The sequence below is a fragment of the Globicephala melas genome, chromosome 13 (genome assembly GCF_963455315.2).
Source record: "Globicephala melas chromosome 13, mGloMel1.2, whole genome shotgun sequence".
NCBI lineage: Eukaryota > Metazoa > Chordata > Mammalia > Artiodactyla > Delphinidae > Globicephala > Globicephala melas.
Window position 1 is genome coordinate 14,568,513 of NC_083326.1, and position 13,901 is coordinate 14,582,413.

At 46.8% G+C, this 13,901-nt stretch overlaps 1 protein-coding gene across 1 annotated transcript; it reads left to right on the plus strand.

Annotated features, from left to right (window-relative positions):
* Positions 1 to 2,087: 2,087 nt before the first annotated feature.
* On the plus strand, positions 2,088 to 13,132 carry GRP (gastrin releasing peptide). Its single transcript, XM_060310705.1, is given in 4 exon segments — positions 2,088 to 2,342; positions 8,259 to 8,426; positions 8,429 to 8,500; positions 12,785 to 13,132. Coding segments are annotated over 4 exon segments (408 nt in total). The 5' UTR covers positions 2,088 to 2,203; the 3' UTR covers positions 12,814 to 13,132.
* The last annotated feature ends 769 nt before the right edge of the window (positions 13,133 to 13,901 follow it).

Consider the following 13,901-nt stretch of genomic DNA (forward strand, 5'->3'; position numbering starts at 1 on the left):
GGTTAGAGGACTGGACTCAGGCTGCTATACCTGGAGGACAATGCAGCATTCACATCTCTTGAGTCCCTGTTCTGTACCTTGGACTGGGTCAGACACTGTGGATTCAGCCCTGAGCAAAGACTGACACACTCTCTGCCCTTGTGGGATGCCAAAGCAAATGACACGTCTAAGCCCGAGACCGGCTGCAGAAAGCCTGTAGACTAGGGTGCTTAGAGCAAGAGCTGAAGTGAATGGAGGAACCTGGGTAGCTCCTGGTCTGCTATAGACCCCAGAGTGTGTTGCCTGAATTTGCAGAAGAGTTGCACTTTCTGTAGAGCTGTTCCCACACTTCATTGTATTTACAGTAGTTTTCCCTTGGTCTCATAGTGGGAAAAACGTCATTAAAAGATTCTAAAATAATCTTGATTAAACTAAGGGGAAAGGACATTTTTCTATAACTTAGTCTGGAGAGAGAAAGGTTTTCCAAAGGCCCAAGGTTGCAAAAGCCATTTAGACCCAAGCATTTCTTAGGTTAGTTGTTCATTCATCAAATCGTTGAACGCCACTGTGATCCAGGCTCTTTGAAGACACACAGGGGAACAAGACCGAGTCCCTGTGCTCCTGCAAGCTCATGGCCAAGTGGGAAGTGGGAAGCCTACGTATGATCACCTGACTGTGGAACATGTGCTTACTAATGAGCAGAGCCTGGGAACCCAGAAGGATGGAGTCCAAGCCCATTGTAGGCTTTTTTCCCCCTTGATTTTCACTTGGGGTATTCCCTCAGGATAGTATTACTCTATTGCTTGGCTAATAATAGTGATCTTGAAATTAGCATTTAACCTTCTAGCCAGACACATGCATGGAAATACTCTTCCAAGCCCAAGGATGCTCAGTCATGCAATAGGCACATATCCTCTAAGAACGGCACAGATGTATTGAATCACCAGATATCCCAAAAGACGTATGATTTCAACCTAATTGGTATCAACGCCCAGTATTGACATGGAACACCAGCGGGAACCAACCAGCAAGGCAATTCACCAGCACTCGGTGAGGAATTGGCATGCGGGAACACACCAACACACCCCCGGCTCTGACAGCCGAATCGTGGGCAACCGCATCCTACCCGCTTCTATTCACTGTTGCATTGCTATGGTGCCCACCCCCTTTGTATCCATGGCATTGACAGCCTCGGGAGTTGGGCCGGTGACCATTCCTCGTATCTGAGAACAGAAGGAGAAGGGGAAGGTTGGGCAGCTCTAGAGAAGTGTGTAAATGGCAGCTTAGGGACAGTTTGAGCTTTCTGGTAGAGGCGGCCTAGGGAAATCGCCGCAGAAGCTTCTTCTGTTACGTGGATGCCGTATGCTGGTGCAGGGAACCAGGAGTATAGTAAAACTATTGTTAGTATTGTAGCTCCGATCACGTTACATGTCTTTCCTGCTCCAGCCTCCATCGCACCCTACAAGCGGGCAGGGACGCCTCCGAAACCCCAGGTGGGGTGAGGGTCTTGCGGCGGTGAAGCGGCGGCGCTCTGTGGGAGGGAGCAAAGGTCGCGAGGTTCATGGGCAGGGACCGCGAGGAGGGAGGTGATCCACAAAGGGGGAAAGTCTGAGAATCAGAGGTGCTTTGCATTCCGGGCTCCGGTCCCCTCTAGCAAAGCCCAGCCTAAAAACATCCATCCTTGGCGCACATCCCTCTCTATCTCCCCCACCCCAGCTGCGCCCCTCGCCCCTGGGGTCAGGCCGCGGGGTCACTGCTCCTCCTCGAAGGATCCGAAGGCAGCTAACGCGGGAGGCGCCCCGGTGAGGCTGGGGAGGGAAGAGTTCCCTAAATTGTGCTGGAGCGAAGGCGTCGAGGATAGGAAGAACTGACCCAGGCTGGGGAAGGCGGACGGGGCTACGAGGGAGAGAGAGAGGGGACAATGTACGCTCAGCCTGTTCATCGCTCGGCAGGAAGATGGATGATTTTCGGAGACCGTTGTCCCCGCGCTCCGGCTCGCTCCAGGGAGACGTCAGAGCGCTGGGGTCGGCGGTGGAGGATCCCCCTGCGCCCCCGCCCGGGCTTGCATATAAAGTCGGGGCGTCGTGGAGGCTGCAGCAGCGGCGCTGGCGGCGGCGGCGGCGGCGCTCCTCTGAGGTCCCGGTCCTCCCGTCTCTCCTCTGCAGTGGAAACGCACTCTCCGCCCAGTCTCGCCGCGGCGCTCCGAGGGCTTCCCGCCGGGACCATGCGCGGCCGCGACTTCCCGCTCGTCCTGCTGGCTCTGGTCCTCTGCCAGGCGCCCCGGGGACCGGCCGCCCCGGTGTCGGCGGGCGGAGGGACCCTGCTGGCCAAGATGTACCCGCGCGGCAACCACTGGGCGGTGGGTGAGTGTCCGGCGCGCTCTAGTCCTGGCGGGACCAGCCAGCCGAGGGGGCCAGTCTCCCCATCTCTCAGCTTTTCTGCGGCTCTGCGTTGGGGGCTGGGTTTTGCTCCGACCTTTCCACTCAGACGCCAACCCCGTTCTCCCAAAACTCCACCCTGCCCTTCAGTATCCCGGGAAGCCGTCGGTCCCTCGGCAGCCTCCGGCTGGTCCCTCGGTCCTTTCCCGCTCTCTTCCCTCCCCCGCAGGACAACCGAGCCAGCGCGCAGCTCTCCAAAATCCCAGCCGTACGCGGAGATCACCCTCCCTCCGCATCTCCCAGCACCTCCTTTTATCCGTCTAATCACAACCCTGTCTGGCACGGTTCTCTCCCTGAACAATTTTGGGGAGCTGGGTCCCCGAGCGCGTCTCGGAGCCCTGGTCCAGCCTGGCGGCTGCGCCTTTACCCCCGACAAAGCCACAGGTGTGGGACATAGGGCGCAGCGCCCACCCTGGGTTTCAAATCTGTTTGGCAATCAGCGCCTGAATCCCACCTCTATTTGGGGCTCGCCTGAATTTCCTCAGTCCTTCTTTGCCTTGCAGCGATTTTCTTTTCCCTGCCCTTTTGCCCAACCCTCCCTCCTTCCATCCGGCAGGCTCGGTGCTCCGGGAATCACACGTGGTCTCCACGCTGATCCCGGGTCTCTGTCCCCGAAGTCCTCGCTTTTCTCCGCCTCTCTTGACCCGAAACCTCACGCTCTCCCCTAGCTCCTTCCCTCTTTCCCCTGCCTACAAGTCCTGCTTTCCAGGCACGGGCTTGGAGGTTCTCTCGTCCCGGCCCCCCGGAACCGCAGCGGCTTGGACCGGGTCTCGGGCCGCGGAGCGCGCACCCGCTTGCTTCCCCGCAGCTGGGAGGCAGGTAGCGGCCCCGCTGCTTCTCGCTGCTCCAGCGTCACCCCGGGGCTCTCGGCCGCGCCGAGCAGAGCCTCTAGCAAATGTTGCCAAGCGTTCGACTTCCTCAGACAGCTCCCCACACAGCCATCTACAGCAGCCCTAGCCTTTCCCGGGAAGCCGGTCGGTCCCTAGAGAGATTTAAGGCGGTGTGTGTGTGTGTGTGTGTGTGTGTGTGTGTGTGTGTGTGTGTGTGTGTGTGTGTGTGTGTGTGTGTACGTGTGCGTTTCACGATTTCCTTAGTCATCTACTTAGAAGTAGGGGAGGGTGTGTTGGAAAGATACTTGCTAATTCAACTCTCAGAGGATTTACAGGCTCTCGGGGTGAAGACTAGGATGAATTTAGAAGATGGGGTGAAGCTAGAACTGCGCGTCCTCAGCTCCTGTGCGCTGTGTAGGTTTCCCTCAGAGAAATGGAGCGCTCTGGGTTGCGACAGAGTAGTTTTCATTATTACTGAAAGAATCATTTGCCAAGTCTTGGCAACCCCAGGGATGAAAGTATTTGTCATCTTTGAGGGACACCCGGAACCCAGGAGCCTGGTATAGAGAGGAAGGGTTGGGATGGGTGAAAACCCTTGCACTTCCAGAGAGAAGGATACTTAGAAGATGTTAAAGAAGCCAAACCTAGAATCGAATCGATGCTTAAAAAGGGCTCCTGGGAGTTTAGATCAAGTGGCCATTGTTCACTGCGGCCAGCGGCCAGTGGGCTGGGAAGGTGGAAAGAAACTTCCAGATTTCCAGCTTCTTTTGCTCATCCATGTTTTTGTACTAAATATATATATATATATATATATATATATTTAAATTATTTATTTATTTATTTGCGGTACGCGGGCCTCTCACTGCTGTGGCCTCTTCCCTTGCGGAGCACAGGCTCCGGACGCACAGGCTCAGCGGCCATGGCTCACGGGCCCAGCCGCTCCGCGGCACGTGGGATCCTCCGGAACCGGGGCACGAACCCGTGTCCCCTGCATCGGCCGGCGGACTCTCAACCACTGCGCCACCAGGGAAGCCCTAAAAAGACTTATTGTTAATGTAACCCTTGCAGGCTAAACGCAGGACAAGAGAGTTAGCTGGGAAGCTATAATCATGGTATTTCTGATGCAAGCCAACGTGATTCCAGAGCATATCAGTCCCCAGGTCTTTCGGGTGTCGGCCATTTCATCACCCTTCATGGTGGTACTTGGGCATTCCCAGCCCCAAAGTGTACTGACCAGTGACACCCCCAAATTGTCTTATTCTCTTATTTGTTCTCGAACACACTCTTTTTCCTTTTTCTCCCTTGACTGTGCAGATTTGATGAAGAACAAGGGAAAGAGGGAGGTGACATAGAAAATTGCATTTAGATTTAAGATGACATTGCAGTGGCACAAGTTTGCTTTGGGTGGACATGCCCTCTGTTGGAATGCGAGCATTCATAAGCATGAATGCCATGTTAGATTTTAAATTGAGGTTTCTGCCCTAAGTAAATTCCTGTCCTCCTCAGTCACTGAAGACATGGAGGTTAGTTTTAATTAAGGTTAGTTTTAATTAATGCAAACGAAAGCTACATATTGCTGTCTGTGAAGAAGCTGTTAGCCCAAACTTGCAGGTTTGTTAAGTGAATTGCTTCTTCCAGCTGAGAGAAACGTGATGTGGCCATGGAAAAACAAGTTAGACTGAAAACGTAACCAATTCTTATCTGTCTCGATGTTCATGGAGATGTTTTGTGTGCCGTGAAAATATAGGTCAACACTAACACTGGTAACTATCCCCTGTGCACCCATGAAATGTTTCTGCTCGTGGTTCTAACTCTGATGTGGAGCGTGCCGTGGAGGGTTGAATGCTGAGCACCAGTGTTCAGCTGCAGAATGGTGTTACATGATTGTGCTATCCGAGCTACTGTGAAATACAGCTGAAGTATCACTCCAGAAAAACTAGCTCTTAATACTCAACGCTTTCTGTCTTAATGGATATTTTCTGAAGTTAGGATAATCTTCAAGTATGGAGCTCAAGAAAATTCTTTTCTGTTGCAAACCTGCCATTTTAGTGGTATTTTTACGTGATTAAAGAGGACAAAAGCTTCCCCCCTACGCCTGGCAAGGTTTTATTTTTTCAAGTGCTTATCTTTTGATCTCCATTATTATTATATGGATACATAACAAATGATGATGGGAGAAGAGATGGAAGTGGGCATAGCGTCCACGTTGCCATGGAGACGATTATTTGGTTGACGTTAGCTAGCTAAGAAGTGCATTAGGACCCAGGGAACGTGTGCTTCCCTGGGACGTTCTAGATGGCGCACTTTCCTTAGAAAAAAGAAAAACATCTGTGGTCTAGGGGAGGGAGTCTGAACACCCATCCACCAAATATGCAAATACTGAAATTCAGTACAAGGTCCCAAAGATCTATGTTAAATCACCCACAGAATGGAGGCCCATTTTAGCCTTCCATTGTAGAAAAGTCACAGAATTCTTCAAGCATGACAAAAATGAAGTTATTTGTAAAAACATCTCCATCATCCCTCTGCTTCATTGCCAATAACGCCTTTCTCATTTCCAGCATCCTAACCAGATGATAGACAATGACCGAGGACAAGAGCAACTGAGGTTATTACTGGGAGCATCAGATTCTAATCCCACTTTCCCATTATCATGATTTGATTTCCTCCATATTTCTAAGCCAAATGATTTGCTACTTCCTGGGAGGTTGTGGAACATAATCATTGTGATGGCTAAATGCAGAGTTATTTAGTAGATATCTGGGTACCAAGTTTACCAAGTAGATAAGTGAGGAGCCAGTTTTTCAAGATTCCAATGCTTCAGTTGGGACAGTGTCCTTAATAGACTCTTAAAATTGTGTGCAGTGTCAGGTCCTAAGTGACTTGGCAAAGCTCACACTGCAATGCAGGAAAACCTCATTTTCAGGCTCCCCAGTACACACAGAATTAATTTTCCTGAGTTGCATAACTGAGTCATGACCTAGTGATATATGATCTCCATTCCTTTTGATAATATTAGAAAGCTTTGGCAGACCTTATCCTTATTTCCAGACCCCAGAATGATTTCTAACTGCCTTATATCCTTGGGAAGTTCAAAGACACTTCAAAGCAGTATAATATCGTAGAGTCTGGACTGTGAGCTGATTTTAATCCCAGAATCTTCACTTGCATGTATGTGACTTTTGGCCAGTCTCATTTTCATCGAAGTTAGTACAGTGTGGATCAAATGAAATAATCTGCATTTAAACATCCTGTGAACTGTAAATACACACACAAGCAATAGAGTTACTGTGAGGGCTTCTCTCTTGGTGGACAGAACAGCTGGTAAGGGGCCTCCTTCCATTTGCAGTGACTGAGGTCTGCCACGTACTATTTTCATGATGCTTGCCTTACATACTTCTAATGCCAGTCAACACTGGAGCCACAGAGAGCTCTTTCCTTGTGAGCTTTAAATCAAAAGCACCATAGTTTTACTAGTGTTAGAAATTTGAAAGTGCTATAAAACCCAATTACAGAGAAATGGAGAAAATCAACTGAAGAAAGTAAATAAGATAATGTGAGTATATTCAAGCAATGGGCTAAAATGTAAAGAATACAGACCTTCAATACCATACCCTTCTGACCCTAAGGCTATCCCCATTTGCATACATGAATTTCCATGTTTTTAGTGGTTTGGCCTCCTGCACAGCAACTTTTATTTGTTTATATGGCAAAAGCTCATCTCTGGAGCTAATGATAAACTTTGGTGACCATTTTAGACCTCCAAGAGAAAATTCTGCATTTATATGGCTGAAAAGTGTTGGCCAAAACTTGTCTTCAACCTGTATTTCATTACAAACTGTAATTTCTAGGTACAATTTCTAGGTGCAATTTCTAGGTTCAGTCTCAGCTAAAATTCTAAGAAAGTTTAAATGAAAAATTCCTTTGCTACGTTTGTATTACAGGTAAGAGGAAAGCAACACCTTTTAATTTATTTATTTTAATTAATTAATTTATTTTTGGCTGCGTTGGGTCTTTGTTGCTGCGCACGGGCTTTCTCTGGCTGCCGCGAGCGGGGGCTACTCTTCGTTGTGTTGCTCGGGCTTCTCACTGCGGTGGCTTCTCTTGCTGTGGAGCACAGGCTCTAGGCGCTCAGGCTTCAGTAGTTGTGGCATGTGGGCTCAGTAGTTGTGGCTCGTGGGCTCTAGAGCAGTTGTGGTGCACAGGCTTAGTTGCTCCGTGGCATGTGGGATCTTCCTGGACCAGGGCTCGAACCCGTGTCCCCTGCATTGGCAGGCGGATTCTTAACCACTGCTCTACCAGGGAAGTCTGAGCAACACCTTTTTAATCACACAAAGAAAAGCACAGAGACTTTTCTTTTCAGGAACAATTCAAGATTGACTGGGGTAGTTGTTCGAACACCATCATTCAGCTGGGAATAGAATTCGGTGCACACAGAAATGGTGATAGAATTTTAGATATGGAAGGTTCTTTCGATGTCATCTGGTCCAACATGTTCATTTTATTGTTGATAAAATTGAAGGTTCGGGATGCTAAATGACTTGAGAGAGGTCACCTGGCTAGTTAGCAGAGGGGCTGGGACCAGACCCAGGGCTTCTGAGTTGCAGTTCTGAATTCTGTCTATTCATTAGGCGTTTTGAGCACAGATCAAAATCTGTCAGTTGTTTATGAACTATCTCCTAATAATATCAATAAAATGCTATTTATCCCACATTTAGGAGAAAGCAGCACAAACACAATTGGTGCCCCTTTTAATTTCTTGTTCATTCATTCCCCTGGGTTAAATTTGTGGCATTCTGTTTTTGTTGGGGTTTTTTTGAACCAGAGTATATGCCTTGTTTTATTTCTTTATGAATGTGGCATTGAATTTTTTTTAAATTGAAGTATAATTGACATACAAAATTATATAAGTTACAGGTGTACAACATGGTGATTCATAATTTTAAAAGGTTATACTCCATTTACAGTTATTATAAAATATTGGCTATATATTGTTTTTGTTTTTGAACAGGACATTTAATGGGAAAAAAGAGCACAGGAGAGTCCCTGCATGTTTATGAGGGAGGGAGCCTGAAGGAGCAGCTGAGGGAGTACATTCGGTGGCAGGAAGCTACAAGGAATTTGCTGAGCCTCCTAGAAGCAAAGGGAACCAGAAGCCATCAGCCACCTCAACGGGAGCCCTGGGCATTCGCCAGTCCACCTGGGATTCAGAGGGCAGCAGCAACTTTAAAGACGTGGGATCGAGGCTCAAAGGTATAATGAACATACTGGGGAAGTGGGAGTGGGGTGAGGAGGGGTCGGGGAGGTAGGAGGTGTTTGGGGAGAGTTGGAAGGAGGGGAGGTTTGAGCAGGGAAGAATAAAACCGTTCGGAGGTAAGACTTCACAGCAACTACATCAGGCTGACGTCAGTACACACTCAGAAAATGAGTGGCCAATCCTCATGCTAGCTTTTCTTTTCAACATCATAAATTATTTTTCCTCTTAACACATCAAACTCCAATTTAGGAGTTTTGTTAGCACTTGTGCATTGATAGGATTTTTTAGCCTACCAGACCCTTCCAAAATATTTTGATAGTGAGGCCATAGATTATTTGAGTTGATCCCTGTGGATCTATAGATATGGTTTTTTAAAATTTATTTATTCATTTATTTATTTTTGGCTGTGTTGGGTCTTCGTTTCTGTGCGAGGGCTTTCTCTAGTTGCGGTGAAGGGGGGCCACTCTTCATCGCGGTGCGCGGGCCTCTCACTGTTGCGGCCTCTCTTGTTGCGGAGCACAGGCTCCAGACGCGCAGGCTCAGTAGCTGTGGTGCACGGGCTTAGTTGCTCCGCGGCATGTGGGATTTTCCCAGACCAGGGCTCGAACCCGTGTGCCCTGCATTGGCAGGCAGATTCTCAACCACTGCGCCACCAAGGAAGCCAGATATGTTTATTTTTGATGAACACTAGTGGAAGGGCCTATTCACAGAAGCTTTTGGAAGAGAGCATTCCTGTTTGCTACTTTTGATGCAAAATAGTACTCCTTCATATTTGTTCCAAGATTACCTAGTTCGGGTCTCATCCTAATATTTCAAAACTTGGTGAAAATATCTCAGGTCAACTGATCTGTTCAGTATATGATTTTATAGAGGATAGGGGAAAAGAATTATAACAAATTGGCATTGTTTAGATACAAAGACAGTAAATGAGATAGAAGAGAATAAAATTTATAGGAAGAAAGCAAGGCAACTGAAAATGATGTGATTCTCATTAACTTTTAAGAAGTTTCCATGAAATTTATGATAAAAGGCAAAAATAATCATTACAATACCCCTAATAATAACAACTGCTAGTTTTAGTGAGTATTTTTTTATAATCCAAGTACTGGGTGAAACACCTTACCTTCATCCATTTCCTCGGATAATACTCACAGCAGTCTTAAGAGAAAGATTCAGGAAGATTCTATTATTCTCTCCATTTTAGAGGTGAGGAAACTGAGACCAGTCATGCAGCTTTTCAAGGGAAAAGCCCGTGCTGTCTGCCTTGGCCAGTCCACTGCCATGTGAGGCATCTTCTGGGAATGGTTCTCATTGATCTTAAATATGAAGGATGCAGGATACAGTGCAGCTTTCCCTCTCGATGTTTCTGCCAATAAATAATACTGTGTTTCACTCACAGACCTTGGAGAGTTCACCATGTCCCTCTTTCATGGTGGGTAACTCTGATTGATGACCCCTTAACAGAGGCTCAGGGCTGGCGTGGCCAAGCCTCGGATGGTTTCTCCAGAGGGAGGCTTTATGTGTCACCACTCTTCGGTCTACTGTGGATTCTCTGTGCTAAATGCAGAGCAAAAAAAAGTTCTTTGTTGCATTAAGCACCTAGAGAGAAAGTCTCTGGTAGCCTTTATTCAGAGAGAAAATCAGGATTCAATCAAGCAATACAGAAATAAGTATCAACTTTGTACAGAGCCCTGAATGACTAATTCTCTTGTCCACACCCTTGTCTGTGAATAGATCACGTGGTTCTAAAGGCTCTCAGAACTTGTGATTGACTTCTTGGGCCCCGGCTGGCCCGGCCTATTCTTGGCCAAACACTGAAATGGGGCTCCCCTGGTGGCGCAGCAGTTGAGAATCCGCCTGCCGATGCAGGGGACACGGGTTCGTGCCCCGGTCTGGGAAGATCCCACATGCCGCGGAGCGGCTGGGCCCGTGAGCCATGGCCGCTGAGCCTGCACGTCCAGAGCCTGTGATCCGCAACGGGAGAGGCCACAACAGTGAGAGGCCCGCGTACTGCAAAAAAAAAAAAGAACTAGCAGCAGGGATTTTCAGAGGCTGAGGACTTTTCTTAAACTTAAAAAACTATCCACATATACTCCCCTCTCCCGTTTTAGTAACAAAACATCAAGTCCTGTGGCCAAATCTCCCAGAGCTGTAGTTAGAAACTGAGCATCTTCGTACATTTTGATGACAAAGATATTTACTTCATTCAGAAAAGATTCATGTAAGTGCGCACTGAATCTAAACTACTATATCACAACAAACAGGAAGTTTTTAGCAACAGTTATGGCCAACCATTTTCAAGGTGAACCTAAATCTTTTAACTTTACCCTTCTCACAAAAGCTAATGGAACTTTTACCCTGTGGTTTCTATAACATGAAGCAGTGCTCAGCTCAGCTCCAGGCCCTGATCCATAATCCTGGATGCGGCTGTGGACTGTCCTGAGTTTCAATGAAGGTTGAGGTGAGCCTTTGGGTTCCTTTTGTAGTTGGGACCCAGTTCATTGTTTTTTGAAGCCGAGGATTTTTTCTCTTATTTGGCGAGCATGAGGAATGGGAACTGGGGAATGCATTGCTGGGGGTGTTACGGAAAGAAAGTAAATGTACAAATTTGCTCTCACTTTTAAGGGAGAGATCCCACTGTCCCATCAGATCAGTACAGAGAATAGAAAGGTTCTATTTATTAATATGTGAAATGCTCCAACGGAAGCTCCAAATATAAGGAAAGCAACATATGGTCAAGAGTAACTAAAAAGCTTCTGATTACCCTGCTTCTATGAAGGCGGGGGCCAGCTTCACTCTGCTGGCTCCCACCTCAGAAACAGTGCCTCCCAGTCACAATGGCCAGCTTCAATCTACACACAATAAATGCTGGAGAGGGTGTGGAGAAAAGGGAACCCTCTTGCACTGTCGGTGGGAATGTAACTTGATACAGCCACTATGGAGAACAGTATGGAGGTTCCTGAAAAAACTAAAAATAGAACTACCATATGACCCAGCAGTTCCACTGCTGGGCATATAACCTGAGAAAACCATAATTCAGAAAGAGTCATGGGGCTTCCCTGGTGGCGCAGTGGTTGAGAGTCCGCCTGCCGATGCAGGGGACACGGGTTCGTGACCCGGTCCGGGAAGATCCCACATGCCGCGGAGCGGCTGGGCCCGTGAGCCATGGCCGCCGAGCCTGCGCGTCCCGAGCCTGTGCTCCGCAACGGGAGAGGCCACAACAGTGAGAGGCCCACGTACCGCAAAAAAAAAAAAAGTAGAGCTACTCATTCTTCCTTCAGTCTTAGTTAATTTGAACAGAAGCCACAACAAGCCGACCACAATGCATTTAGAACTGGCAGAAACCCCGATTGCCTCCTCCTCCCAAGTTGCCCACACGACTACCATTTACAGTCATGGGTTTATAATACTGAATTGTGTAGTTCATAAACTAGCTTTGATTTGGGGAATGAGGCATTGCCAAAGAAGCAAAGTAACAATTAAGATCCCACATTCCTTAGCAGTCTCCCTACCCGGCTGCTACTTTAGTAACAAATTCCTGGGGATAATACATGTAATTTCCAACTTTGGTCAAACTACACCTGTGTAAATGAACTTACGAAACAGAAACAGACTCACAGACATAGAGAGCAGACTTGTGGTTGCCAAGGTGGGGAGGGGGTGGGGGAGGGATGAATTGGGAGTTTGGGATTAGCAGATGCAAACTATTATACATAGAATAGGTCCTACTGTACAGCACAGGGAACTATATTCAATAACCTGTGATAAACTATAGAGGAAAAGAATATGAAAAAGAATGTATGTACATGTATAATTGAATCGCTTTGCTATACAGCAGAAATTAACACAACATTGTAAATCAACTATGCTTCAATAAAAGAAATTTAAAAAAATAAGGTTTTCTTTTAAAAAAACATATATATATATATATACACACACACACATATGTAGTCATATCAGAACACAAGTTAAGCTAATATAACAAAAAGACCCGAAAATATAGTGGCTCCCCAAAAGGAGGAAGTTAACTTCTCTCGGGGGACAGCTGTTGTTCTCAAGCATTAACGTGCTCAGAGTCATCTGGAGGACTTGTGAGAGCACAGATGGCTGGGTCCCATCCCCAGAGTTTCCAGTTCTGTAGGTCTGGGGTAGACCTAGGAATCTACCTTTCTACCAGTCTCCCAAGTGATATTGATGGTTTACTGGGGTGGATTTACTTTTAGCATTAGACTGTGGCATCACTAACTACGTTCGCTTAACTCTTTCTAATATTTTTTAAGTTGGTGGACTCTCCAGGTTCTCAGCGTGAAGGAAGGAACCCCCAGCTGAACTGATACTGACAACGGTGGCCTCCCTCAAAGAAGCAAAACAAAACCCTCAAGAGACTGCGTTCTATGGGCATCAGTTCTACTGGGTCATCAAGTTTCCTTTATGCAAAATACTTAACTATTCTTGTATCTTTCAACTTTGACTAAAGTCATGATTTTCAAGCAGCATCTTCTGGTTTGAACTTGTGTGCTGTGAATAATTGTCCATAAAGAGTGTTCCAATTAATGTTCTTTACATCTGGGCTATTTGTCTATTAGATTCCAGTCCTTGCTCCCATTCACAATAAAAGCTTAAACATATTGTCCAAAAGGCAGGTAGTTTTCTTATTTCAATTCCAAATGAGAGGACAGTGATTAATACTGAGATTAACAAACAGGTTGACAGTGAACTTGTGTGCTCATTGATGAAAGCAGGCTGAATTTTTAGCTTTGCTCTCTGAAAGCCACTTACTGATTCCTTGTAGTGACTTAGAGCCTTTATAGATGCCACTTACTAGAAGCTCAGACTTGCTTTATCGTTACCCAGTCGGATGGGCTAGGTTGAACATAGACGCTGGCCTTCTTCATGCCATAATAATTCCCATCTCTTCAGCCCTTACCATGACTAGGTATTTTGCTGATGGTACTGATATTCTCCTCCAAATAGTTTCATAAGCTGAAAATGATCCGTCTCACTTAATAGCTAAGGAAACAGAGATAGGTCAGCTGACTTGCCCAAGGTCACACAGTAGATGGAACTGGGATTCAAACACCTAAAGTCACCAGATTTTCTGTAGCATTTGACAGTTTTTCTATTACCTCATTTTGAGCCCCTCTTTCAGTATATTTAAGCCTAGCAAGTAGCACTGTTTCTTCAAAATTCCATTGCCAGCCAGAGAGAAGTAGTCCCCAGAGCCAGATTTAGTCAGCTCCGCAGTAAAGGGAGAAGATCGGTTCCAGAGATTCCCTTCCATTCTCAGAGAACACGGCCTGGCGGTTCACAACACTCCCCAGTTCCATTTTTATCATGACATTCACACATTAACAGATTTTAAAGCTTCTTTGCCATATGTTTGGATTTCCTTCATTT